This window comes from Gallus gallus, chromosome 3, assembly GCF_016699485.2.
Source record: "Gallus gallus isolate bGalGal1 chromosome 3, bGalGal1.mat.broiler.GRCg7b, whole genome shotgun sequence".
In the NCBI taxonomy this organism is placed as follows: Eukaryota; Metazoa; Chordata; class Aves; order Galliformes; family Phasianidae; genus Gallus; species Gallus gallus.
In genome coordinates, this window is record NC_052534.1 from 13,869,077 (window position 1) to 13,895,903 (window position 26,827).

General features: G+C 41.3%; 2 protein-coding genes and 1 long non-coding RNA gene across 11 annotated transcripts in view; 1 reads left to right on the top strand and 2 right to left on the bottom strand.

Moving 5' to 3' along the window:
• The window catches only part of PLCB4 (phospholipase C beta 4), a 216,837-nt gene extending 216,553 nt beyond the window's left edge, over window positions 1-284 (bottom strand). For both annotated transcript variants that reach the window (XM_046938621.1, XM_046938618.1), the window contains exon 1: window positions 190-284. The gene's annotated coding sequence lies outside the window, so the exon portion shown is untranslated. The remainder of the gene's footprint in view (window positions 1-189) is intronic.
• Window positions 1-26,827, top strand: part of LOC107052866 — a 153,707-nt gene that overhangs the window by 14,949 nt on the left and 111,931 nt on the right. The window lies entirely within an intron of this gene.
• The window catches only part of PLCB1 (phospholipase C beta 1), a 425,847-nt gene continuing 422,509 nt past the window's right edge, over window positions 23,490-26,827 (bottom strand). For all 8 annotated transcript variants that reach the window (XM_046939523.1, XM_040698205.2, XM_046939524.1 and 5 more), the window contains one exon: window positions 23,490-26,773. In XM_046939523.1, the coding sequence (XP_046795479.1) occupies window positions 26,543-26,773 (231 nt within the window). In that variant the 3' untranslated portion in view covers window positions 23,490-26,542. The remainder of the gene's footprint in view (window positions 26,774-26,827) is intronic.

Below are 26,827 nucleotides of genomic sequence, written 5' to 3' on the forward strand. Positions count from 1 at the left end.
ATTGAAATACACAAAAGTATGCAGATATTCATTTGTGCAGTGTCTTTAGTGATTGCTTGTTAAGCAGCTTTGTTGGGAACATAATTTTTTTCCAATCATTTCATTCATTATTCCTTTCCTCATAAATATCAACCGCCCCACACTTGCAGTGGTTATCATAATATTAAATAGATAAAAAGATTTTCTTACCAGCATCATGATAGGAGTTACTCTAGAAAAGATATAAAGATGAAGAGAGAAGCTTCATGGAACAGAAACGTAGCAGATGGTTGCAGGAGTGTGTGAAATTGCAGAACAAGGGGAGACACAGGAGTTGCTGACTAGACTGCTAATAGAGTCCAAGAGTTCTCCCTTTGGAGAAGGGACAACAGAGGAAGAACTACAAAGTATCATTATCTGATAAACCCAGTGTATCTCATGCTAACATGCCTTTATCCAAATAAAGGACAGAAAGCCCAAATGCCCTGCTCATATAAATTGACATTGCTCTAACAGCTCTAATGACAACTGTTCGGGCAAGCAGAAGAAAATAAGCAGGATAAAAACAATGAAAATAAGATGCCTCTACTCCTTATGGATTAATTTCAAATTGATCACGTTGTGATGGCCAGTGAGAGCTGACAGAAAGGCCATCAGTCTGTGGCACAAACGTTAAGCATGTTTGACCTATGCATACTTTCTTTAATAAAGCACATTTTAGGGATGATATTTCTTTTCTTTCTTCCTCCCCTCACTTTTCTAGGACCTAGATGCAGGAGTAGTACTTCAGAGATTGCTTTCCATGTCAGAGAAGAAACAAACAGGAATATTCTCCAGGTAGTGCTGATCCCAGTAAGAAGTTAGTGCATATGCTTGCAAGTAGTGGAGAAAAAGAGCTTCAGTCCATATAGATGTGTTATGTAAATATTGCTGGCAATCAGCAGAAAGCATGCTATTCAAATTTTCTGCTTTCTCAGAGGCCCTCACCTAAAAGCTCAGATTTCATCTGAGCATACTAAACATGCAGTTGTTTGAGGACTCGTTTAGTCCTCAAGGCAGGGTTATGTAACAAGATTTCCATTACCAGCAGATTAAAATTTAGTTTAATGCATATTTACCCATGCCAGTGCTGAACTCTCATCAAAGAGGAACAGCACTTGGCACACTTTCTTGTGCTGTCCTGCTAGTCCAGTAGCAGCTACCGTGCTCTGTACCAAAAGAATGGGTTTAGGAAGAAGTTCTCCTTCTCTGACAAGGGAAGCATGCTATTGCTATTTTATAAAAAAATAACAAATTAATAGAAACTGGGGTTTTAACTTTTGAAGGTGCAGAGACAGTATACAACTGAGGTTGACTTTCAGTACAGCTGGTTTGAAAATGGAATTTCAAAATGGGATTTCAGAATGAAATCTTTCTTCAAATAACTCAAAGAATGACTAACAAGAAATTGTATTGTAAGCTTGACTACAAGTCATTCCTGCAATCGACCCCACATTTGATAGACAAGATCCCTTTGCATTCATCTTTGTCTTTGCCTTTCTGATTGTAGCAAATGCAGAGCTTTCTCAGGAAACACACTCAGTTTGACCAGTGCAAAAGTAAAGACTTCTTTGAAATACCAAAGAAAATGGTTTTACTAAAAAATGAAATAATTAAAGTTTTTAAAGATTAAAGTTACATGTTTGAAATTATTTGTTGAAAATTAATCCACTTTAACTGAAAACTCCCATAAAAACTCATAGTAGAAAATGTGTGGGTATAGTATGATTAACTGTCATTCAGAGCCAGATAGTAGAAAATAAGAAGCTACATTTTATTCAAGCTCTAACCCCAAGCCTCCATAGTCTCAGTACAGCTGGAAATTTTGCTAAATTTATCAGAAGCAAAGCACTGAACAACTAGGAAATATGAAAACGGCATAATTAGTCTTCAGGCTTTGCATCCCAGCAATGGGAGCAGAGCAGCTCACCACCCTTTGAAACCAAAGGCTCATCTCAAGAAGTATTGTAAACTAGACCAAAAAAAGCTATCACTAAATGGTTGCATTTTTATTTATTTGGATTAGTTAAAGTAGCAGGACTTCGTTTAATCACACATTTGAAAGAGATATAGCCCACACCATCTGCAAAATTGATTTGAAGCATATCACAGCATTTTTGTTTGTTTTCCTAAGTTTCTGTAGATGTCACACATTGAGATGTTTTTTTTTTTTAAAGACAAAAAACAAAACACCAAAATTATTTAAATCTAGCAAAGCTTTTTGTGACACTCTCAGTGAAGTGGTATCTTTGTGGTACTGAGGTTATGACACACTTTCAGAGGGGTGTATTAAACCATTGGGTAAGACTGCACAATTGTTAGATACTGCTGACATCCTAGATTAGCTAGGCACATTTTTGTTTTGACAAAGAAAAAAATCTCTGTTTGGAAAGCTTCATCTATTTTTTGTTCAGTTTCTCAAAAAACACTGAGCTGATCTTTCTGAAGCAGATATTGAAAAAAATGCTACTTTGGAGAATCTATGGCACTTTTTAAAATGTGAACTGAGGATCCAGAGCTTCTTATGAAATCAATACCTTGTGCTAGCTGCTCTCATCTACTCTAAAAATCAAGTCATAAGTCTTTATGACACCTCAGTTCTCATCGTCCTAGTTGCACTGTATGGAGCTGATGAACATAGCAAGTTTGTTTTGGTTAGGTGTATGTTAGAGATACTGGTGAGAGAAACTGGATGGCTGTGTAAGTAAAGTCTGTAAAACAACATTAAAATACAGTAGGAAAAAAAAGAAAGAAATAAAAGCTGCAATAGAGCAGAAAATACTTTCTATTAGCATTTCATTCTATGAGCTGAAGAAATGGACTCAGATTTAGATAGCACAGTATTCTGTGCTCTATTAAAATGTATCATTATCATCAAATTACATTTAACATAAATCCTTCCTTAGGATTCCCTGCAGGAATAAGGTGGCCTAGCTAACAAAACCTCACCTTATCCAATAAATATAATCCTTTTTCAAAAATCTAGATAGGGCACCTATTTCTGCCATCTTCGTGGTTGAACTGCCAGTATGCAAAGGTTTCTTTATACCCAAGGATTACTTGGTTGCTACTGTATTTCATTACCTACAGGACAATACTCTCCTCTCATGACTTGTAAAAAAACCACCACCACCACCACCACCAACAAAACCACAAACCTATACAAACTCCCATAGATACACCACTTCTATCCCCTTTCCTCTCCTCTCCACAGGACTGTCACATGAAGGAAACACTATCTGCTTCTTTTGCTCCTCCTTTTTCAGTCTTGCAGGAGAGAAAGGAGAAATTGTAGGTCACTTGACAAGATGTCAGTTCATCACTACTGCAAGACATGACTGTCCCATTTGCAAGAGGCCACAGTTATTTGGGGCCAGATTCTGCTTTATTTCCCCGTGTTGGCATGTAAGGACTGTCCTATTCCTGCACAGCCACATGCAGCTTTGGGATTAGATCTCCCAGCTATGCACTGATGAAGTTGTTGTCCTGAAAATGCACCATTTGGAAGACCACATGGAAAACCACAGAACAGAGTACTCACAACCTGTAGTCTATAAAAGCTATGTCAGTGGAGCTTTATTCATTTCCCTAATATGCTTTTACTTCTCATTTATCAATCCTGCCTCATGAAAATACTGCAATACAGACACATATTCATCTTTCTCATTCTCTATGCTGTGCCACAAGGAACACAAACTCCCATTAACACCCATGATATGCCTGTAGTTTGGGGCACATCACACAGATGAGGCAATCCAGCAGACCTTCTCCAGGAGTACATGGGCCAGAGGCTTACTAGCTGGCAATGCACTTCACAGCGGTCCTTGGGGTGATCTAAAATAATGTGTGTCTAGACTGAATAGATCTTTTTCAGCATCCCAGTGGGTGCTGACCTGCTGACAAATGCTAGCATTAAAATAGGCATGTAAAGAGTCCCACTGGGGTAGAAACTGTTCATTGAGCAAGCCTTGTGCACAAGAACTGCAACTTGAACTGTCACTAATTACGATGACAGAGATCTTGGCTCAAAGGAGGGATGCATCAAAATCACGCAAGTGGATTCTCAGGTCAGGAATTCTGTTCTTGTCTGAATTTACATGGGAAGTACACTCCAAATTTAGATATGTAGTAGAAATGAGTGATAGGAAAAATACCCAGAAACAAATACCTTTGGTGTGCAAACATACCTATCAGCCAGCACCTGGCCACCTACTTATTGTTTTCCCATATCTAGTCCTCTCCTTCAAACCTAACGTCTTACAATATTTTTTCTGAAGGACACTTTCTATCACTTATGCATCAAAAATATACTTACAAAGAAAGTTATGATGCTGCTTCCAATACAGTGGTCAGAAATCCAATAAGGTTAACCAACCGAGGAAATGCAACTCAATTAGGTTACTGTTACATGTCTGCTTTTTAGTGCATGAGACTGATCGGTTCATTAATAGGACATACTGTAGAGCATCCTCCAGACATTCACCACAATCCATAAATGCACATGTTACTGATACAATTATGCTGGGGGTATGAGGGGCTTGGGCACTAGCATTATGAAATAGAACAGCTCACTTCCATTCCCACAGCTTTCATAACTTGGCTATAACAAAACAGTTGTAGGGAACTGGCAACTTATAGTCTGTGTTTGTAAGAGAAGGAGATGGAAAATAACTGTAATGTTTTGTTCTCTGCACCGAGATTGTGTTACATTATGAAACCCTTCCCTATTTTTCTGTGAGCAATTGTGCGTAGAATTAAAATAGTAGCCTACCTTAACACTGTCCAAACCCTGCTCTTTTCTGAAGTTGCCTAAGCCTAGTGTATACGATGTTTTCTTTTTCTGCTTAGGTTTAAAAATTGTCCTGAGTATTAATTTTAGAGTTAAAAGGAAGGAAAGGAAAACATAGCAAAAAATGTTCACTAACCAATATTAATGCTAGGTTGACAAAAAAATTGCTTTCTATGCAGCTGTGTTGATTCAGGCTTGGGAAGGAATACAAATAGTTGGATACTTTGGAACAATATTTGTTTAGCTCCCTTCAGAAATCACGTGTGCTATTAAGTCATTTATTCTCAGTTCTGTTCTCCACTGACTTTGCTGTACGTCATCTCATCACTAAAGAGAAATTCTACATAGAATTCTTCCTCATGTGGTACTTTCTCAGCAAAGGACTCTTGGACTTCATTCTGTGCCCAAGATGGACTTGCTGGTACAACAGAACACCCTTTTATTTGAATTTATTGAGCCTCAATGAAGGCTGGTAATTTCCATTTCCCCCCTAAAAACCCAGACCTACTTTCCTTTAAAAAGTCTGATCTTTGCATTCTGTCCCACTCCTGTGCACCTCAGTTTCTATAATCAGCATCTTATATAAGAGACCCAGAACTGGGAGCAGTTATTTATCAGTTTTCACATGCCCTCACTTTCTCCCCAGAGAGCACTAAAATAATGTAACAGATCCACACTTGGTACACGAGGACTGTTGTGGCAGACAGCTTCCTCTTGTCAGATTGAACCTACCATCGCCCTAAAGGGAATGATACTTCGGAAACAAAACCCATTTGTGCTGTTTGTACCACTGGTTCCCTGTTCTGCTAGACACAGAAATGCTGTGAGACACAACAGGCTCCCAGGGTGTTCCTGCATCCCCTGCCCTGAGCCACAGAGTAGCTCAGAGCTTATGACATTTACAAAATAAATGCAGTACAGAGAAATGTTCTCTCCAGTAGCAGCAGCAGCATGGAGGGCTGCACCTCACATCCTGAAGTCAGGATTTGGACTGCCAGTTGCATGCCAAATGTAAACACAGGAACAGCACATAGCCATGTTATTCCCCTCTCTGCTAACATCCTGTTTTTTGTTGTTCTTTTTTTCCCCCACAAATACCCGTGCCCAGTACAGGAAAGGACCATCACATACAACTGGAGACGCAGGCTCTCTCCAACTTCACCGTGGGAGGCCGCTCATGCATTTTATTATTTGCGTGTTTATTTTCAGGTGGCTTTTCCACAGCCTTGTCACTCAGCTGATTTCTAGCCAACCTGGCAGGTTTTTACTGCTCCCTTTCTGGTTGCTGGTGAAACAACAAAGTCTGTGGGATTTATAGGCAGTAGCTCCTGCACGGTACCTGCAAGTAAAGTGTCCTCTCGAGGAGAGGAAGCCTCACTGACAGCTGCCTCTGTTTGAAGTGTCTGTGTGTATTTAGGCCCTGCTCCATCACAGTAGACCAGCATGCACTCAGCGCTGGGCACATCCACGCTTCTGTCACTAGGCTACACAAAGAAAGGTGTATGCTCAAGTCTTTGTGGGCTGGATGGCCTTAAAGCCCTAGTTTATTGTTCTAGCAGGTCATGGAGTTGCTGTGTAGTTTGTAGTGCTCCAGGTTGATAATTTACAGAGCAGCTGAAGAGAAAAGTTGCAGCACACAAGTACTCCTGCAGTGAAAAAGCACAGAATAACCTAATTGATTCATTCTGGGGGGGAAGGGAGGGGCTTTCGTGAGTGAATTCACATTTATCCTTTTTAATAGGCAGTTTGGTTGCAGAATTTATCAACCCAGCCCAACTTTCCCTCTGCAAAGCATCACTGGATGGGAGTTGAGGGTACAGTGGCTAGCAGCAGCCTTCTAGTGATATTCTCTCCAAACTGCTTCAACCCACTCCTTGAGTCTTGCCTATTCATAGCACACCTAGTTTTTGTTTGTTTTTAAATAAATCTCTGTTTGACTTTCTTACAAGAAGTTCATTTGGGGAAGCAAATGAAACTATGTTAAACCAAAAAGCTGAAAGGATTTCTAGGAAAATGGAGAAGTTTGGCTTTTTTTTTTTTTCTCTTCAGAAGAAGAAATATCCACTCTTTATCATTGAGCAATTTTTGGTGCAGACAATTCCACAATGCTTAGAGCTATGTTACTATTATGCTCTACTAGCCTTGTTCCTTTGACAAACCATTTCTTCAGCAAGATGCTGTAACCCAATGCCCTAAGAAGTCAGCCATCCCTTCTGCACCTTGCCAGGTGAACTTCTGTCCAGGTGAATTCTGTTTCCATCCAGCTTCCACAGAAAAACTCTGAAGTCTGTTCAAACCAAATTGGAAGACCTCATTTTTACAAATTCCTACTCAGACAAAATTAGTCTTACTGCTAAGGGAAATCTGCTTGGTTGCTGGAACAGAAGCAGAACACGGCAGTACCAGCTTGGGGCATCATAGCTATGAGTGGGAGTTGCAGCACTCAGCCTCATAGTTCCTCAGTGAGCCACTGCTTCAGTAAGATAACCCAAACCATTTCCTGACGTTTCCCTAAATTACCTCTGTGAGGCTTCCCTCCCCCTTCGGCTCAGTGGTATAAGTCTCCTTCACTTTTCAGTCTTCACTCTTCAAGAAATGCATAGTTTTTTTACTGAAAGGGTTGAAAATTTACCTCAGGTTTTTGCTAAATAGAAGTTAGGCTTCTTCATACTTTTATTCACTCATCTTTTGCAGGGTTAGTCTACAGCAACAATCAATAGATGTGAATTTGAAATGTAAAGCTATCTGGTGACATCACCACATAATCTGTATCATAATAACATTCAGTTTTCATCTGACCTTCAGAAATCAGCAGATTCAATTACTTGTAGCATTTGCTGAAGATCCTCCAGGGATCTCACCATAAATTATACTGTATTCTACAAATAGATATGACAACACTAATCAGCAAATTAAACGACAGCAATCATTCCTGCAGAGATACTTAAACATCTGATTGAGCCAATATATTGGACTTGCACAGCCCACAGCTTTAGTCTTCAAGAGGTTCTGCTCTCATGCATAGAACGCTGGCCTTGCAAACAGGAACCTTTAGGTTACTTAAAATATCTAATGAAGAGGAAAGGACTGGTGCCTCCTAGCAAACACTAATGGACATTGATGAATGATGATTGTAGTCCCTGCATAAATATTTTGCCCTGTTGTTCTCACCCATTCAACTTTACACAGTTATTTCCAAACTCACAAGGGCTGGCAGGTGACTTGGGTGTGACAAATTCCAGTAAACAGTGGGGTAAAGGCATAACAGAACCATCACTACACCCGCACAGAGGTGTTGCCTTCTCCCTTACCAGGTAGGCCAAAGGCAGTACTTTCCGGAGGTGCACTCAGTAGCCTACTCAAGAGTTATTTCAAAGTGAACACGAACCAGACTTCATCCCAACTCTGCCCTCCTTGCCCTGATAAGTTACAGAAGCCCTTGTTTTTTAAAGCCCAGTGTTATCAGCCAGCTGCTGCTGGGGCAGTGTCCGATGTGTTTCATGCACGACACAGGCAGTTCAGCAAGCGCAAAAATACTAGCCTGAGAGGGCAGGATGTAAAAGGGCAAAACTGTTGGTTTCAAAAAACTCTTTGGACGTCACGGAGCAAGAGAGAAAAAAAAACAAAACTGTAGGAAGGTCCAGGGACTGGTGCATGGTAGGTAGGCTGAGACATGCACTGATAGCACAGGAGAGCAAGACTGCAGTTGCGACCATGTTCTTAAAACTTCAGCAGAGAGAAGTGTGCAGGAATCTGAGGCACAGCTCTGCTGGGAAGGTCAGTCAAGTGAACATTGAGATGCATCCTGTGCTTACAGGCAGCATCACCTTGATCTGGCCTCATTCTTAAGCCTTTCATTACGAGCAGGTGCTGCAGGAGGTGGAGGCAGCATGTGTGGAGAGGTGTGATCACAACTCCTACTGCAAACTGTTATTTTGACAGCTCTATTACAGTCATATAGAAGCAACTCCTGGGAAGTGTAAAGTACTGCAAAAAAAAATCCAGGAAAATCATCTGTCCTGCAATATGCCAGCTTTCACTGAGGAATAGGACTAAATGCCAGTGAGAAGATATGTAATGAGTTTTTTCTCAAGTTGGAAGGGAGTGTTGATCTGCATGAGGGGAGAAGGGCACTACAGATGGACCTGGATAAACTAGACCGATGGACCAAGGTTAACAGCATGAGTTTCAATAGGGCCAAGTGTTGGGGTCCTGCATTTTGGTCACAACAACCCCAGGTAACCCTACAGGCTTGGGGAGGAGTGGCTGGAAAGCTGCCTGATGGAAAGGGACCTTGGTGCACTGACAGACAGAGTCAGCTGGATATGAGCCAGCAGTGTGCCCAGTGGCATCCTGGCTTGTATCAGGAATGGTGTGGTGAGCAGGATTAGGGAAGTCATCCTGCCCCCGTACTCAGCACTGGTGAGGCCTCACCTCGAGTACTGTGTTCAGTTTTGGGCACCTCAGTACACTGAGGTGATGGAGCAGGTCCAAAGAAGGACAACAAGGCTTATGAATGGCTTGGAGAATATGCCCCATGAGGAGAGACTGAAGGAACTGGGGTTGTTTAGTCTGGGGAAAAGGAGGCTGAAGGGAGACCTCATTGCTCTCTTCCAATATCTGAAAGGTACTTACAGCAAGAGTAGGGTTGGTCTCTTCTCCCTGGTGACAGGTCAAGGGGAAATGGCCTCAAGTTGCACCTAGGTAAGTTTAGGTTGGATATCAAGAAAAACTTCTTTACAGAAAGGGTTGTTAAGCACTGGAATAGGCTCCCCAAGGAGGTGGTTGAGTCACCATCCCTGGATGTGACTAAAAATCATTCGGATGTGGTGCTCAGAGACATGATTTAGCAGAGGGTTGTTAGAGTTAGGGTAGCATGGTTAGGTTGTGGTTTAAGGCCTTTTCCAACCTGAGTAATTCTATTACTTTTGGCCATAGCTAGTTATGATCCACCTGGAAAAACATTGTTTCTTGTCCTGAGTAACTTTTTGCACTGCACACATGAGTGCTAGAGATCTCTCTCAGTAATCCAGCAACGTGCCAAAAATGGATGTACCTGGAAGTTATAAATTCTAAACACACCTCTTCCCTCAAGCTGCACATAGGATTTTGTGGCAACATCTTTTTAACTTTTTATACTGATTCTGCTCATTTATGTTAACAATTTCCACAGATACACATATGCAGTTTTCTCTTATTTACTATTCCCTTCCAGCTTTGGAAAGAAAAGCAACAGAAGTACTGAGGGAAGAGCTCCAGCTGCACTCCCTTCCAGTTTCTGGTGAAAGCATTTGTTCAACAGTGGTAGTCTGTAAAGGAAACACAAATGACTTGCTAGTCAGGTGTTGTGGAGCCCTACCCACAGGAAATGCCTATCAATTTCTCCAGAAATACATAATGGCTTTGGTACATTTTTGCTTGACAAGAACTATCCTGAGAAGTTTAAATTTCATCCCTCATTATTGCAAATTATTCTCCCAGCTGAAGTGCCTTTTTTGTCTTAGGCAATGTATCACAAATCAGTGCTGCACTCTGACAGTCAAGGTAGGCTCAGCTCAATCAGTATCTCTCTTCTGTCAAGGGAATGCCCTCATTCTGCACCTGACACTTCTTGTGAAGGGGCTCTCATAGCAAAAGGGAAGTTTTCCAGCCTAAGAAGCAACACCTGAGTGCTGCTGGCAGGAGGCACCCTCACTGGCAGTTTAGACAAGCTTTAAGTACTCTACAGATTGATGTAGTTATTTTCTTTCTTCTACTCACAAACCAGTGATGCTATCAAATGCTTCTACAGGAGATCAGGTTACAAGGACTGAGCTGTGGGAAGAAACACTGCAACCTGGTGTTGCAAATCCATATTTCAGAGGGAAATGATTTCATTTAAAACTAAAATATGAATTAATGCATTCACACTCTCACTTACTTGCTCACAAGCAGCTGAAAGTTTGTAGCCTCCACAGACACCAGGCTGCTGGTATCCAGGAGCTTTCATGATGCCATGGATAAAAAATGATGGCCTCTACAGACTCCTCTGTCAGCTCCTTCCATTATCAACCAGACACTGGCTTTGGAGATGCTGTCTTATATCCATTAGGAGACAAGAAGGGTCAATCTCTCCACCACATCCCACTTGTGAGGTATTAAGACTGGATCATTCTCCTGTGTGTCCTGCATTAGGTGGCCTGAGAAGCTGCCTGCAGATGTTTTGGATGCTTCATTGCCTTCTGCATGTGCCAATAGCATGTGCCTTCTCAATGCCTTTTTACTGCTGCTCACCCCATCCAGTGCTTTCATATACAGGCCTTCCCACTAGCGTCAGTCTTAATACCTTTACTAACAGTTTCACTGATAGACACCAGGTCTCCAGCACTGGTGGCCACTTTGTCCCATGCTGGGCTGTGCTTTGATGGGGACCTCCCACTTTTTTATGCTGTCTTGTGCTGTTGCTGTTAGCTCAGTCATGTTCAAACAGCTTTTGTAGCATGTCAAGGAGGTGGGCATGTATCTCTTAGGCAGAAGGTTGTGATTTTACTGTTAAAACAAATTTGATGAAGAATGAAGCTTTGTGGATAACTCCCACCTTTCAAGCTGACATGGCATTGCTCAGGAAGTCATAATGATACCTTCTGCTGTAAACAAGTGCCTTCGCAAAAGCATTAACATTTCACATCTAATAAACTACTTCAAGGTTTTGATGCCAGTCTCAGTTGACGGCATAGTCACAAGGTCAAAGAGCCTTCAGTATTCTATGGTGCCAAAAAGCATCAGTTGTGTTCTCAAATTTTAATTCTTCAAACCATGCACATCTGCTAGTAAACTTCAATTTCTTGCTTCCCAAACTTCCTTTCCTCGATGCTGTCCAACAATAAAGTTTTCTTAAAGAGCACACTCAACCTCTACACTCCTCATAGGGTAGCTCAGAGCATAGTCCCTAAAAGGAACCTGTTTGAGTGGTTATTTTTAAGAGTATGCAGGACAGAACTTCACCCACACTCCAGAATAGACACTGAGACACGGAATACTGCTGGTTTCGGGCTAAACACTTTCTGTCCATCAAGAGGGCAATACATTCTTGCTTGTAGAGGAGTATACTGCTAGTACCCGTTAAATTGGTGCAGCTATCCTTGTAAGTCTGTATAGAATATGTGAAAAGAAAATGCTTTTGTTTACTCATAGCAGCTCTGTTCAGGTGGTTCTCTACTTTGAGAACCACCACAACTCAAGGCCATTTTTATTCTCTCTATTCTGTCCATTGCCTTGGTGCAGTTTATTGAGGGTGGACAGAGAGGCTTCTGGTTCCACAGAAAACGAACCTTTTCCTTACCTGACTTTTGTGCACTGGGTCCATAGACTTACTTAGGGCTCTGTGGGATGCTCATCATATAATATTAATATTGTAAAAGCTACAAATACGGCCTTTTGCTTTCTTCTATCCCCCTTTCCTATGTCTTCTTCTATGGGTATCACTGTTGTTGCTCTGGATATTTATACAGTACCTCTTACATCTGGGAATGGTTATAGGAAAAAAAAATCAAGATGGGCAGATATTTTAACTGTGGAACACCAATGAGAGTTTCATTTGTCATGAGATGGAGTAATTAGAAGTCATTTCTGCATATTTTGGATGAGGATTCTGACTTCAGTCAGGGCATGAGCTCCACAAAGTGCTTATTTTTATAGTTTTGACGTAAATTGTGGAATGTTTTCATTCTTAATTTGGAACATTTGCCCCAAGTGTTCCAAGTCTGTGTAGATAAGTCCATGCTCTTTTCTTCCTCACAATTTACATCCATGTACACTAAAATTCCAGTGTTGACTACCTGGTCCAAGACAGGACTGAGATCTCTTACGATGTCAGTTTCCACCTGTTTCTATTAGGCCACTGATCCCAAGTTAGATTTTAACAGGTAGTAAAACAGTGCATCTATCTTCTACTCTGCAAAAGTGCCTGTGGTCATCTGCTTCACAAAACAAACACACCCCCCTCCCCCAAATCCAGCACATACACAAAAATAATTTCATTGGTTATGTTGTTCCCTGGAGATGTTTAAATTGTCAAATTTGCTGAGCTACATTCCCCCCTCTCATTCTTTCTCATGGGAGATGGTCTGTCATAGGGGACTCACAGCAAATTCACATTTTGAGATTTTCCAGAGGATTTAATATTAATGCCATTCAAGAGACTTGAAAAAAACTCTTTTGAAATGGTAATATGCTATAAATAGCTTCTAGAACTGGTATTGTTCATCTTTCACAACTGGTTCAAAATACAGTCAATGCCAAGACATCTGATCCCAGGATAACAAAGAAATAACATCTTTCATGTCAATCACTGTCTCAGGGTATCTGCACATGGTTGTTGGTTCATTAACATTGATTTGAGAGAACAGTTTCAAAGCAGCCCATGTTATCATTATCATTTCACACTGAACTGGGAGCTTTACATTTCCAGCTGTAGCTTCTCTTGTTACTGAAAAGTCCTACTTGACCACCAGCAACAACTCAAGAACTATAGGGCATATCTCACCTCTAGAAATGAACGTGGGAAAAACAAACTTTGATTCTGTTTCATTCTATGACACTGGCTAGGAATTAGTTATTGTGAATTACAATACATAGTCTTTTTAACCAACAAAGCCTATCTCAAATTAATACACACTTTGGAAAACAGTTTATCACATGAACGCTTTCCTGTAGTATTGAGTGTTTCATCACTGTTCAGTAGAGCTCTCCTCAGTCCCCATCAGTTGTGTTTGTAAAGGCACCATGATGATCCAGTGAAGGATAAAGGTCAGGTTACATTTAGCAAAACTAAAAGAAAGGCAAAAACATCAAAGCCCTGCCCTGGACACATGCCACAGCTGCTCCCACACTTGGGGTAGTGCAAGTAGGTAGGCCCACATGATGCATCAGATCAGGGATGTGATCTGTCTAGGACAGAAATACTATCGCCATCTCCACACAGTCATTTTTTGATTGCTTCTGAGAGATATGTTCAGGAGATTGTATGTACAGTCTGTTGTTCTGCAGCCACACAGTAGGAAGTAACAGAAGTAATACCTTTCAATCACCTAAATTTGGACTTAGTCTTTATCATCCAAGAAAAGGCATTCATTATTAAATTAATACCCTTTTAAAGCAAACCCAGCATAAATGTCTATATAGCAATAGGGGTTTCTTAACAGATCTGTGTCTGACTGGGGTGTTGCTGTCTTCACTTCCTGCCTTACAAGTTTCTTGTTGATAGAGCACAGATTTAGCCGGAATCCAGCAGCAGTGATTGCAAATACCTGGCTGTAAGTATATCTGAATAGGCTCCATTTGCAATCAGATCCACAGTGTGGCTCAAATGGAATGCTGCCTGGTAAATTGGTGTAATTTATTGTAAGAAAGACTAGTCCTGTTCCTGCTGCAACCAGTGACAGCTTGCAATTTTGTCAGGGAAAGCAGGATCAGACACTGTTGACTACTGCCTGTATTCCTGCTGTGGTAGAGAACGCTAGCCAGAAATATATCCTAAAATCATTATATGGAAACATATTTCATCCCTTTCCCCCCCCCATTTGTAAAAATATTGCACACTTTCAATAAGCTACCTGTTTTCTATAGCTTCTAGGGTTAGTGACTTCATGGCCTTCTCTAATTTAGAGTTGCTAAATTTGATTTTACTGGACATGCTATTATGTTTATTGATTTTTCGGAAGCATCGTGTCCTGCAGTCTTGTGAAAACAGCTTCCAGCTCTCAAATTAGGAATGGTCCTACCTCAGCCACTTACAAAGGAAGTGTAAGAACGCAGTCAGTAACTGCTGAAAGCACCAGTAAGATTACTGACGATAATTCTTATCACTATGAATGAGCTATTTATCTGTATACAGAAGTCTCATGGATATCCCAGTTTGACTCTCAAATGAGTGCCTTACATGCCCAACTCCTGCCCTTCAGGACATTTCTGGGCCATCACCCTACAGCAGATACATTACACTGATTTTCACCATCAGATTTAAAGTATTGTAAGTGCTGCCCCAGTTCTTAGGGCCATTCTAAAACTAATTTAAGTGCATATCCTACAGCACTTGCACCATCTGCATCCACAATGCTGAGTTACTGAAAGCTGGTGTGGCTTAGACCTATTCCTTCTCTTGGTTTGATGATGAACATAATATTTTCTTCCACTATCTGAAGGAGACAGATCTGGTGGCAATCTAGTTATCATATTCTATAATAGGCCACAGAAAGAATAACTTATGCCCTTTAGCCATTCAGATCTTTTATCAAAATTAGACATTAAAAAAATCTAGTTTGGAGAGCCACAAGGATTAGTAATGCACCCCGAAGGACATAGGGTCCAGACACAAAGGGGTTAGATGATGCACCAGCACAGTTATGTCATCTGTTTCAGATTCAGGCATATACCATGTCTGTGTTTTGTAACAGCCATCTGGAAGTGCAAAAGAGGAGATGGAATATGTTTGTTACATAGCTCTGTTTTGTCTTACTGCAAGCAGCAACATTTTTTGCTGAATTTTGCACAGGGCTATGGGATGCCTTCTCCACCACTAGATTTGAACCACTCCTCTTTCTGATAATATGGAAGATGACCTTCCAAATCACCTTCTGCACAGTGGGGAGGACTCCAGCATAAACTGTGATTTTGTGGGCCTGTCTTAGTGTTGTTTTGGAAGTTGAGTCTTGTGCAAGTCTTGATGTCCTCCTCCACAACAGGCTCAGGATGGGAATAATTACTGACATGCAACCTCCCCACCTGAGTTTCAGATAGCATGCTGAGCCTTAACACTTCCCATACAGGTTTGGAGACCAAGTTTTTACAGCAAAAAAGTATCTGCACAGTATAAACAAAGGGGAAGTGGAACCTCTACCTCTCTCTTTGGCCCTAAAACACCCCTAAAGCCTTGCTGTAACCCACACACCTTGGTATCTGTAGCTCTGAAAGGAGGGAGCAGCTCTATTGACACTGTAGCCAATATGATCACAAGGGTCAAAAAAGTTCCTGTACTGGGATGGAGATCTCAGCCTTCCCGGGCATTTGTTCAGCTGATAAACAAGATAAAAAAAATACCTGATACTCTCTAGGATCCTGTTGAAATTCATTCAAGAAGTAAATAAGACAACACTGCATCTGTTGGCTTCCACCTTCTGCCTAATTCTAAGATAATACTCCCCTGCCAAAAGAACCCAAAGGCAGCCTGTTAATTGCTCCAGCTGGGACATTAGCAACAGCAGGGCCTATCTTCAGTTCCCTGAGAGCATTGCAGTGGTCAGTCACAGTGAAACAACTGACCTAAGACAAATATAATGTGATCTACATATTTGAAAGAAATTTAGAAAAATTTTCCCTCTCCTCCAAAAAGAAAAGAACAATACCACTTTGAGTTGTGAACATAGGGTTTGCAGCCCAGCTCCTTCCTAGAACGTACATTAAAGAAGTGTGCACATTAACACACGTATGTAAAGCAGAAGGATCCCTTGTCGAACTCTAAGGCCTCCAAAAGACTTTTGGCAGCACGTGGATATATCTATTCTGAAAACTTGATACATACCTAGCACAATACTTAGTTCCCTTGAAGAGACCCCTGTAAGTGATGGAACTTTTCTCATGTCTCTTATGAAAGTATAGAACAGCTTTTCACACACAGAAAACAGCAACTTCAGATTTTCACTTTGTAATGCAATGGAAAGCACAATAATGACAGCAGAGCAGCAAGATCCCAGGCTGCAGTGAGTGAGTATTCACTACAATGCAACACTTGTGAGCACAAAAAAGAGAAAGCAGCTGCTTACCTTCAGAAGGCCTCAGGTACACAGGGATCTCCAGAGAGATCCCCTTATCTCCACTGCCAACCCCTAAATGAGGTCTGAGAAAGGGTGGATCCTGGCTCCACCCCATGGTCACTCATATGCACCTGAGCTCCCCTGGGTTGGCCCTGCCTTCCTACCAGATGCTCAATCACTGGTTCAAGCTGTGACTTGCATTTCCACTACACACTTTAAATTACAAGTAGACTAAAATTCATTATTAGCACCTGGTTGGTTTAGAAGTCTGTGCAGTGTTAGCAGATGGAGCATTGGTGGTAGAGACAGCACTGCCACATTTCTGCAGACAGGCTTCATCCCAGCCCCAAACAAAGGAGCCAGAGGCACAGAAACCCCATGGCAAGAGGGCAGATGTGGGAGAGGAGGAGGCAGTAGTGGGCAATCCCCCTCCATCTGCAATTGGATTACATGCCTACTTCACCCTTTAAGAATTGTCCTTTTAAGACACAGCAAAGAAATCTTTGACTGGAACAAGTAGTTATAAGCATCATCTTATAAAGACAGTTTTTTTACTTCTAGAGACACTCCAAACCACTCAAATTGAATAAAAGTACAGTAAGTGGGACCCCCCCCCCCACACACTCCCCACTGGCACTACAGATACATTAGGGCAAACACCAAATCATAAGTTTAGGACTGGGATGCAAAGCAGCCAGGCAGAGAATGCATGTGCCAGCACAGCAGTTGGAGATCGGGGGGGGGGGGGCAGATTTTCCTTGCCTCGACCATCATGAGCTTCTGCTGAAGCTGCAGCAGATTATCAGCTAGTGCCAAAGGGATTGAAATGTTTTTCCAAACTAAAATAAGGCTGAGGAGTAGGGCAGGAACCTGCTGGAGGAATCAGGTTGTGTGAAAGACCTGCTCCTTTCCATGTGATTTGCAGCTCTCATGCTGTTTTTAATACAACTATTTTTAAGATAGTGCTATGTATAGTCAAATCGTACATCACTGATTATCCCAGTGCTTGTAAGTGATTGGAATACAGGAAAAATAAAACTTGACTCTATTAACTCCACAAGGCAAGATACTATCACCTCAACTCATAGATTATCCCAGCAAAGCAGGTGCAGTTAAATCCTGAGATTTCTACCAGTATCTGCAACATTTACCAACACCTGTCCTTGTACCCAACCCCTCTCTGGGCCAACAGACACTGTCTGGCTCCTCCATCACAGGGCCTGCAGCACTGCCAGGGTCTGCACTTCAGCTGCCAGTGGGAAACAGCAGCATCCCAGCAGGAGCTGAGAATAGCAGCATCTCCACAGAGAGCCAGATAATTTCATTCTCATTAGTTACTTTGACACAAGAAAGTTATCATCACTCCCTGATCTGTCACCAGAATGACAGAACAGGGATTTATTAAGCCTGATATGGTTTTAAATTATGGAAATGGAAGATCATCACTTTGCACAAAATAACTCCAGCACAAAGGGAGAATGTGTACATACCTCAAAAACTGAATTTCCTCAGGGAAAACAAAGTAATGGTTTTGTTGCTATCATGAAGATAGTAGGGTGCCATTAGGATGTCATCATCCTTTAACCAAGAAACTGAAAGCACCTACAGAGTGCAGTAAGATTTCACATAACAAAGAACCAAGAACATCCATTTCCATCTTCCAAAAAACCTGTGAACACCTCCAAGAATCTCATTTCCACATTCCAAAGAGACACCATATACGCTCCCTTCACCCACCCCGTATGTCAGAAGTCACCATGCTGAATGAACCAAGGGCCTGCTCCTTCAGCAGTACCTATCCAGAATAGATGCAACACACCCAACATGATCCCAGACTTGGGCCTACCACCATGTGAAGAATTGCACTGACCATAACCCCACTCTGCTGTCAGTGCCAACAATGAAGAGCCTGTGCAGGGAAAATACTCCTGTGGCCTGGGGAAGGGCTTTTCCCTCTCCACAGGGTCCAGTAGCTGTCTGGACATTTGCTGCTGTGCACTGCAGAAGCAAGCTACTGTATGAAGGTCTCTGTGGTCTCTCTCCTGCAGTCACTAACTGAGAGCATCTCCCATCCCTACAGGCACTGAAGGCAGCAGAGGTGGTGCTTAAAGATTAGAGGGAGCACTTTGGGGCAGGAAAGTGGAAGTAGGGAGCAATGCTTATTCATTAAAGGAAAAGAGGCTTTTTCCTTCTTCTAGGAGGCCCCTTGCATCAGTAGAGGCTTTTCATCTACATGAAAAAGAAAGCTGGTGGAAAGGAGCTCTTTGCTGAGTCTGTTGTACCCTTGCATTGAAACTGGGGCATGCATTGGGCACTGCCACCACCTCCTCCTCACTTGGGCTCTGTCTCCAGCTGTTTGCCCAAGGCCACCAGGCTGTACTCAGACACAGACTTCGTGGTTCTGCCTCCAGCCAGAGTTCCTCTTGGTTGACGGTGAGCTATGATAGCACTTGGGTTCATTTACTCCATTTATTGGAGAGAGTACCTGGGCTACTACAGTTTTACTGATTTACATCCTTGGAGAGCTGGGTTATTGAGAGACATCCCATATTGCTCAACCACAAAGATCACACATGATTATGCTATAAACACTGGCAATTCAGAGGGCATTACAAAGCCCTCACAGGGGAACCACAGCCTTTTACATGAAGTGCCCTGCTGTGGGGGAAAAAAGCCCTTCAAGAGAAGAAAAATGTTGTGATAAATTTTATGGGCCTTCAGTCCAAGAGAGACAGTTGGATCAGATCACACATGACAGCCAATGCCCCCCGTCCGCTGCACCTGCATGGACTGCACAATGCATGTTACACAACGTGTCCTCTGCAGCTCATCATCTGCATCTACTTTTAGTACTTACGATTAATGACCTCTGGTGAGTTTACACAGAAGGAAAGAAAGTATCGTGCCTCATCTCTAACTTGCTTGCTTACAGTTACCATCTGTCAGCTCTCACTACGCTTTTCCAAGAGACTCGAGAGATCATGAGCTTCCAGTGATTTACTTGTGAAAGCCTAATTTCCAGATCACAACACACCAAAACCTTCATGAAAATCCAGATACAAGATTTGGACAGAGTATTTCACGCCTTTTATTTCTCACCCAGCTGAAAGCAAGTCAGTGGCTCTGCTTGCTGTTCTCTGCTGCCTTTAGAGAGCAGACAAACATAGCCACACTAACCAAACTAGAAGTGTCACCTAAGAACAGAACAAAAGTTTTTATTTCTTTTGAAGAGATTCAGTCTCTGTTACAGAGGCTACATCTATGCATTTGAACACACCAGTTACCTACTGCAGTTTAGAAATGCTAATTACATCCTAGCTTTCAGCAATTACAGCTCTCTGCTCACTAGCTAGGTTTACACCAGTGATACAGAAGTAAGTTTTAAATCTCTTTACAGTTGTCAGGTTGCCTTCAATTTGTTTCTAATTAGAACTTGGCCTCTCCAGTGCTACATAAAGCCCTTCTACCTGTTCTGGTTAACCTCCTCCAAAGCAAGGCAGTCTGAGCAGCCCTCTTCATCAGGCACAATATGCTTCTGCACAAAAACTCAAGCCAGTAAAATTGTTTCAGTTATACAACAGGCAGCGTGTTACCTCTAGTCTTTCTACTGCTTGTGAGCTGAACACTTAGATTTTTCTTTTATTTCTGAGATCCTCCTTTCATAGCACATATATGCTATTCCCATGATACTAATCCTGAGCAACTCAAGAAACACACCTCAAAAGGCACACATTTAGAAGAAATGGAAAACAATGTTGGAATGAAATGGAAAGCACAGCAATGAAAGCAGAGTAGCAAGGTCTCAGGTTGCAGAAAGTGAGTATTTGCTAAAATCCAGCAGCCATAGGCACAGAAATAAAGGAAAGAGGCTACTCACCTTCAGATGACCTCAGGTATGCTCTCTAATGAGAGCCCCTTGCTAACTCCTAAGTAAAGCCTGATCCTGGCTCCACCCCTTCTCATCACTTAGGAGCATTGCATGCACCTGAGCTCCCCTGGGTTGGCCCTGCCTTCCTACCAGGTGCTCAATCACCAGCTCAAGCCCCGATTTAGGCATTTCCACTACACAATTACATTGTAAAAAGTAACACAGATCAAGTCTTTTCTCCTTCTGACTGTACTGTTAGCATGTATCAGTGGAAAGCCTCACTTTCTAGAGACTTTTCTTAAACCCAGGATGCATTTCTTCAGTCAGCTTCCTTAACTTTGAGCTGATTGTAGCAATTGCACAGATCAACACAATAGGAAAGGCATCACAACAGAGGTGTGATGACAGAAGGACCAGTACAACAGAAAGGTACTATAAAGGGAAGTAAGAAGATCACTCACCCATATCAGAAGAGTCCAGATTTGCAGGGGAAAGCTCCACCAAAGAAGGATCTCCAGCAAGAGAACCTTCCCTCATGGCAGTCAGCCCTTAAATGAGGCCTAAGAGAGGTGCAGCCAGGCTCCACCCCTTCCGGTCACACAGCTGAGTTGCCTTCACCTGTGCTCCCAGGGATGACCGGGTCCTTTCCCCAGGTGCCCAATCAGTGGTTCATTCAGGCTGTGACTCAGCAGTTTCCATACAGTGATCATCACCAGCTGCTTCTTGCACTTGGCTTTAATGTCCTACTCTGATCCTTTTGGTGGGTAGTTATTCTTTTTTTCTTTTTCCCAAGAAAAGGTGGTCAGAACAAGGTCAGAACCCTGCCTGAGGCAAAACTAGCCTTAATGATGTCCAAGTAAATCCTGTTATGTGGGAAATAGTAGGGTCACAGAAGAGAGGTGGTCTGGCATTTAGGTGCTGTCTATGAATGATTAGTGCTGGATCTGGGAGAGGATTTGTCTGTTTTCAAATTAACACTCTGTCTGGTTCTTTCATGTGTGATGTCAGATGTGAAGATCAGATTTAGAGTTAGGATCTTGAGAGATATACTTGGAAAGGTGTCTGAATGGAAGCCCAAACAAGCTACATGCAGGCACTGAAGCTAATCAGTAAATAAGAAATTCTGACCTGAGGTCTGCAGGTGAATCTTGGTGGCTTTAACAGCTTGGATGCTTATGGCAAGGCTTTGATTTGTGCAACTCTCATGCTCAGAACTCTCCTGAAGTCTGAGGGTATAATAAGCCTTTGTGCCGTTAAATCCCCATTCATTTCTTTTAAAGGTACCATTGCTTACCCTGAAAAAACTTCCTGGGAGTGTGAGAGCATGCCCATGTTTTAGGAGGCCTGGTTGTACAATCCTTCACCCTGCTCACCTGCTCTGAACTCCCCATACTGCTCAGCAACAATCCTTATGTATCCTGACCCCAATATTTCAGTTACTTTTGGGTATCCTCCAGCCCCTGCCTGGAAGCAACATAACTGTGAAAGAAGCAATTTAAGGCTCTTGGAGCTGAGGATCAAATACTCAGCCTGGAACCAGGCACTGGAGTTAGTCATTAAAGCATTCACTTTGAAGGCAAAGCCAAGTCTTGAGTCACCTTCCCTAGCTGATAGTAACAGATTTTCTGCTCCTGTGGTGGGACTGGTTTTCTTCTGGCATTGCCAGGAGCATTTGTAGAACCCACTTGAAGCTTCAGCGACCCACCAGTCTTGTTCTGCCTGGAGTCCACAGCTGCACAAGAGTACACAGCTCTGCCCCTGCTGCCTGGCCTCTGTGACACCACTGTCCCTTGGATGGCTTCCAAATAGCTCTTCCACACATCCGAGCCTGTTGCCCTTCTTCCTCAGCAGCCAAATAGGTCTCCCGTTGCCAAAGTACAACAAATGATGGGGATGTCTGCTTGGCTGACTGTGAGAATCCTGCCTTGCCAAGCCCTCCCAGGAGCCAGGGGTTATTTCACAATCCTTCCCACAGTCTTCCAGCTTCTCTCACTGTGCTCACTGCCACTGTCTGCCCTCCTCTGGTGGTCTCACCCACATGGTCCTGTAAGTCTCTCCGCCATGCTGCTTCTCAGCCCTGTTCATCTGCACTGAGTTCCCATCTGCCTCCACTCTTATCTCCCTCTTGTCTCCTATCATGATGGAGCCTTGGCAAACCCTGCTCTTGATGGTTTAATACACCACTACTCCTTCTCTGAGGAGGAAATAAATCGATTTTCCTTTTCTTTCGCTATCTTCCCCCTCCATTTCTTTCCCATTCTTGCTCTCTCTATCAAATTCCTGATCTCAACATTTATTTCCGTTCTTCTCTTCCTTTCTGCTTTTACACTGTGCCATGTCCATTCCTCTCTTCAAACCCCATTTCCCCAAACCTTTTCTAGTAAGCAATTTGAGTCTCATTGCCCTGGGGACTATTTATTTTAATAGGTATATCCCTTAGTACACTGGATTAATATACCTGCTTATCTCTTCTCCCAGAGATAATCTTTTACATTGTAAATTAAATGGGGAAAGTCAAAAGCCAAAGGAACAGATTCATTTTCCAGTGCTCTCAGTGGAAGGCCTCTGCACAGGTACAATTCACAGCACATATATAATTGCATAGATGATTAGCAGAACAGCTGGGGAAGTGGAAAGAAGTAAAGCAGCTCTAATATGTTGAGGAATTTTACAGGTATGACTGAAAAGCATGCAACTGTTCTTCCATAACAGCTTGTTGTGTAAACCATTAGATATTCTTAACGGTTCACGAGCTGCCACGCGCTTTTCCTGTTTCCTGCTTTCTTTGTTTTTTTTTCAGAACAGCAGCAAATGCACATTTTCCCTGGGAGGGGCAGAGGAGGCCCTCACGTGCAGTTTCTTGTTCTTATTTTTCTGAACAGAAGAGTCTGTGGGGAGAAATCACTGGTGCCTTGTGCCACTGCCCTTCTTGGGAGCAAAGGGCTCGGCATAAGGTCTTCAAGGTCAGGAAGGTTTCCGGAGTCAAGTGCCACTTGAGAGTCAATGAACAGAGAAAACCACCACCTTGTGTTAAGAAATTTTTATTTGTCCTTTGGATCTGTAATGTAAGCACATAAAATTACAAGTGGAAGAAACATCATGCCACAAAATTGCATAGAATTTTTACAAAAATGTGAATTATGCCTCTGAAACAATCATAGATTGAAGAACCAAAAAAATATGTACATGTTAACTGAAATATTTCATCCTACTTTGAAAGCAAATCATCAAGGACTAATCAATTACAGACACTATTAATACAATGTACAAGAGCAACACTGATTTCAAAGGAAGGCAAGCAATGATGTCCCTTTAGTTATCTTTCAGTGAATGTTTAGCTAATACATGAGCATTAATTAACATAATTATGAACATGTTAAATCTAAAATGTCTGGCTGTCATTAGAATTTTTAAAATTCTGTTTATACTGCCAAAACCAAGCTATTTTCAGTAGTGTAAGGATATCTGAAGTGCACGACCTAGTTTAATATAGACAGCTCTATTCTATACAGCAGAAAATCCACAATACAGCATTTCCACACATTCAACACAGAACAAGGCAAATACATAAAAGGCACAAGACTTGCACATCATAAAGACCCTTTTTCATTATCTTACTCTAGTTCAAGTAATATCAATATTAAATGATATCTGTTTCACTGAAATAGTTTGAACAATGCAAGATGTACAGTATCACACACTACCTTACACCTGCAGAAAGTGGCACTGTACAGATATAAAAAAATGTGAGTACAGTAAATGGTCAAATACAAACGTACTGTAAAATGACTACAGCTGATAGTATACTTAATCCAACCAGAATAGTTTTGTTGCATTTTTAAATATAAATAAAAGATTAATTGGTATTTGCCCAAGTTTCTTCAAAGACTGTGGTGAGACCCTGGCTCCGCTGAAGTCCATGGGAGCGTACCACTGAAATTCAAAGGAGCTAAGATTTTACCTAAAAGCCTGCACTGTACAATGAGTTCTGTAATGCGATAGTCTTCAGTTTTATTGTCAACACTGCTATCAGTTTATACTTTTAATAATTTAAACAATATGTCATTTTCACTTTATAAAATGCAGCATTACATCTTGACTCTTCATTTTCCATAAATGATTAATATTGATTTCAAAGTGCAAAACAAAGATTTACAGAGGATTCCCCTTTCCTAGTATTAAGATGGAAGTCAGATTTTTGAGTTTTATGCTCACTACTTTCATCGTCATAAATGAAGACAGTTTTAATCCAAAATACAACCTCCAAACTCTGCAATTTTTTCCACTCTAGGTTTAAAAAAGAAACATCAAAATACTGTTTGTCTTCCATGATTTGAACTTAAATATATACACAATTCCGTAACTGAAATCTTAATCTCAATTTTATTGCTTAAATTCAAATAAAATATGTTACTTTAAAGTACTAAAATCCTGAGGGAAAGGAAGAAAAGTAACTTTGTTGTTATGACGTATTAAAATGCTTCCCTATGCAATTGACTTCTTTCTCCACTGCTGAATACGAAGTAAGGCCCTGATCTTGCAAACACGTATATGAACATTATTAACCCAAAGAAGTTCCACCGAGCCCAGCGGTACGCAGTGTCAGTTGTGGATGTGATTTTGCAGGATCAGGCCTCTCTAAGCAAATCTATGTTTTTTGCCATAACACGCCTTTTCACTACACATCCAAGGGAAGAGCCTTTAGCATCATGCAATGGCTCGGACACAAACAAGAATCCATCTGTAATGTTTTATAATTCCTATTTCTGTTAATATGGGATGCCAGAGAATAGCATTTCTTTACCTTTTCATATATCCTGACTTTCATGAAAGTCTCTTTGTCGTTTGATATAAATTTCTCTACGTGTGCTGTTACTTCTCTCATTCATATCATACAGTACATAAACTTTGATTGTTCTTAGTCAGTTAAATGGATTAATATATATTTTTAAATATCAATGATCACGTTTTTATATTTTGCCTTTTAAATTCCAGACCTTAGTAAAACTGAACCTCAGTCTTAAAAATAATGGAAGATTCTGTTCAATTTCAAATACTGTAGTCCTAAACATTTTATAATCCTATCAAATTCAGTAAGCTTAAAATATGATACTTAAAATCAATACTTTTAAGTCTGCAAAATATATATCAAATTTATATTCTAAAACTACTTTGATTTACAACACTAACACCACAAAAAGAACTTTATGATTTAATGACTATTTTATATCAGTACAACCCAGATGTTAGCTTTCATAAAGATTCTCTATACACGTATCCCTGAAACTTTTCATTTCACCAAGAGACCACATCGACTTCAAATATAAACATGCCATGTGTGCATATAGACAGATGTGTGTGCACATATATATATACCAACATATATGCACTCACACGGTGTAACAAACACAGACATACACAAACACCAACAATCTCCAGGCAAATTTCTTCTCTTTCTCTCTCTTCTCCACAGTTCCAAGAGTTTTCAGCAGCAATTATATTTCTGTCCCCGTGATAAACATAATATTAAGACAGCAAGCCACCAGTGCTTGCAAAGCTAAAAAGGATTAAATGTTTCAGTGCAAATGTAAAATGATGGTACGGTTGTCAAGGTGCAGTTATAAAGTAGGAAACAAATATAATTAAGTACTGTTATAATATTCTCTAGGATCTGTATTAGTTTGGAGCACTCTGCACTGGCACTTCAAAAGGAAATCTGCACACATTTGTCTCTTTTCAATATACTGGTCTTCATTAAACATTCTTAACAGTGAACATGGCCAGAAAATTACCCATTGAAAATTGGCCAAAAAAAAAAAAAAAAAGAGAGAGAGAGAGGATGGTGAACATATTAATTTTCCCATTAGACTGCACTACGCTTTAGCATAATAATAAGCTGAAGAATGGGAATGAAGACCTTTGCACAAATCTTTTATAAAACGTTCCTTCTGGGAAATGTGCACTTGAATACAGATTCCTCCTGCCTTCCGAAGTGCTTCAGTTGCAGCTCACATTAGGAAAGCAGAGCCGAGTAGTTGGGGAGTGGTGTGCCCTGGCGCACCAATTAGTGCTGGGCAGTTAAAAAGTAGTATCAAACACTTTTTCTGAATTATCTTCTTCCAGTTCCTCTTCACTTTGCAGAGGTTTATGATTTGATTTCCCACTGTCAGATGCCAGAGAAGAGGGGGCAGAACTGTGGTCTCCATCTTCACTGATTTTCCCTTTCATGGCTTCCTGTACAAACTCCAGAATTTCCAAAGGCAGTCTTTTGAATTTGTCTTGATATTCCTGATCAAGTTCCACCTGCAACTACAACAAAACAAAGAAGTTGTCTTCATTTATATCTAATATGACTAACGTTAG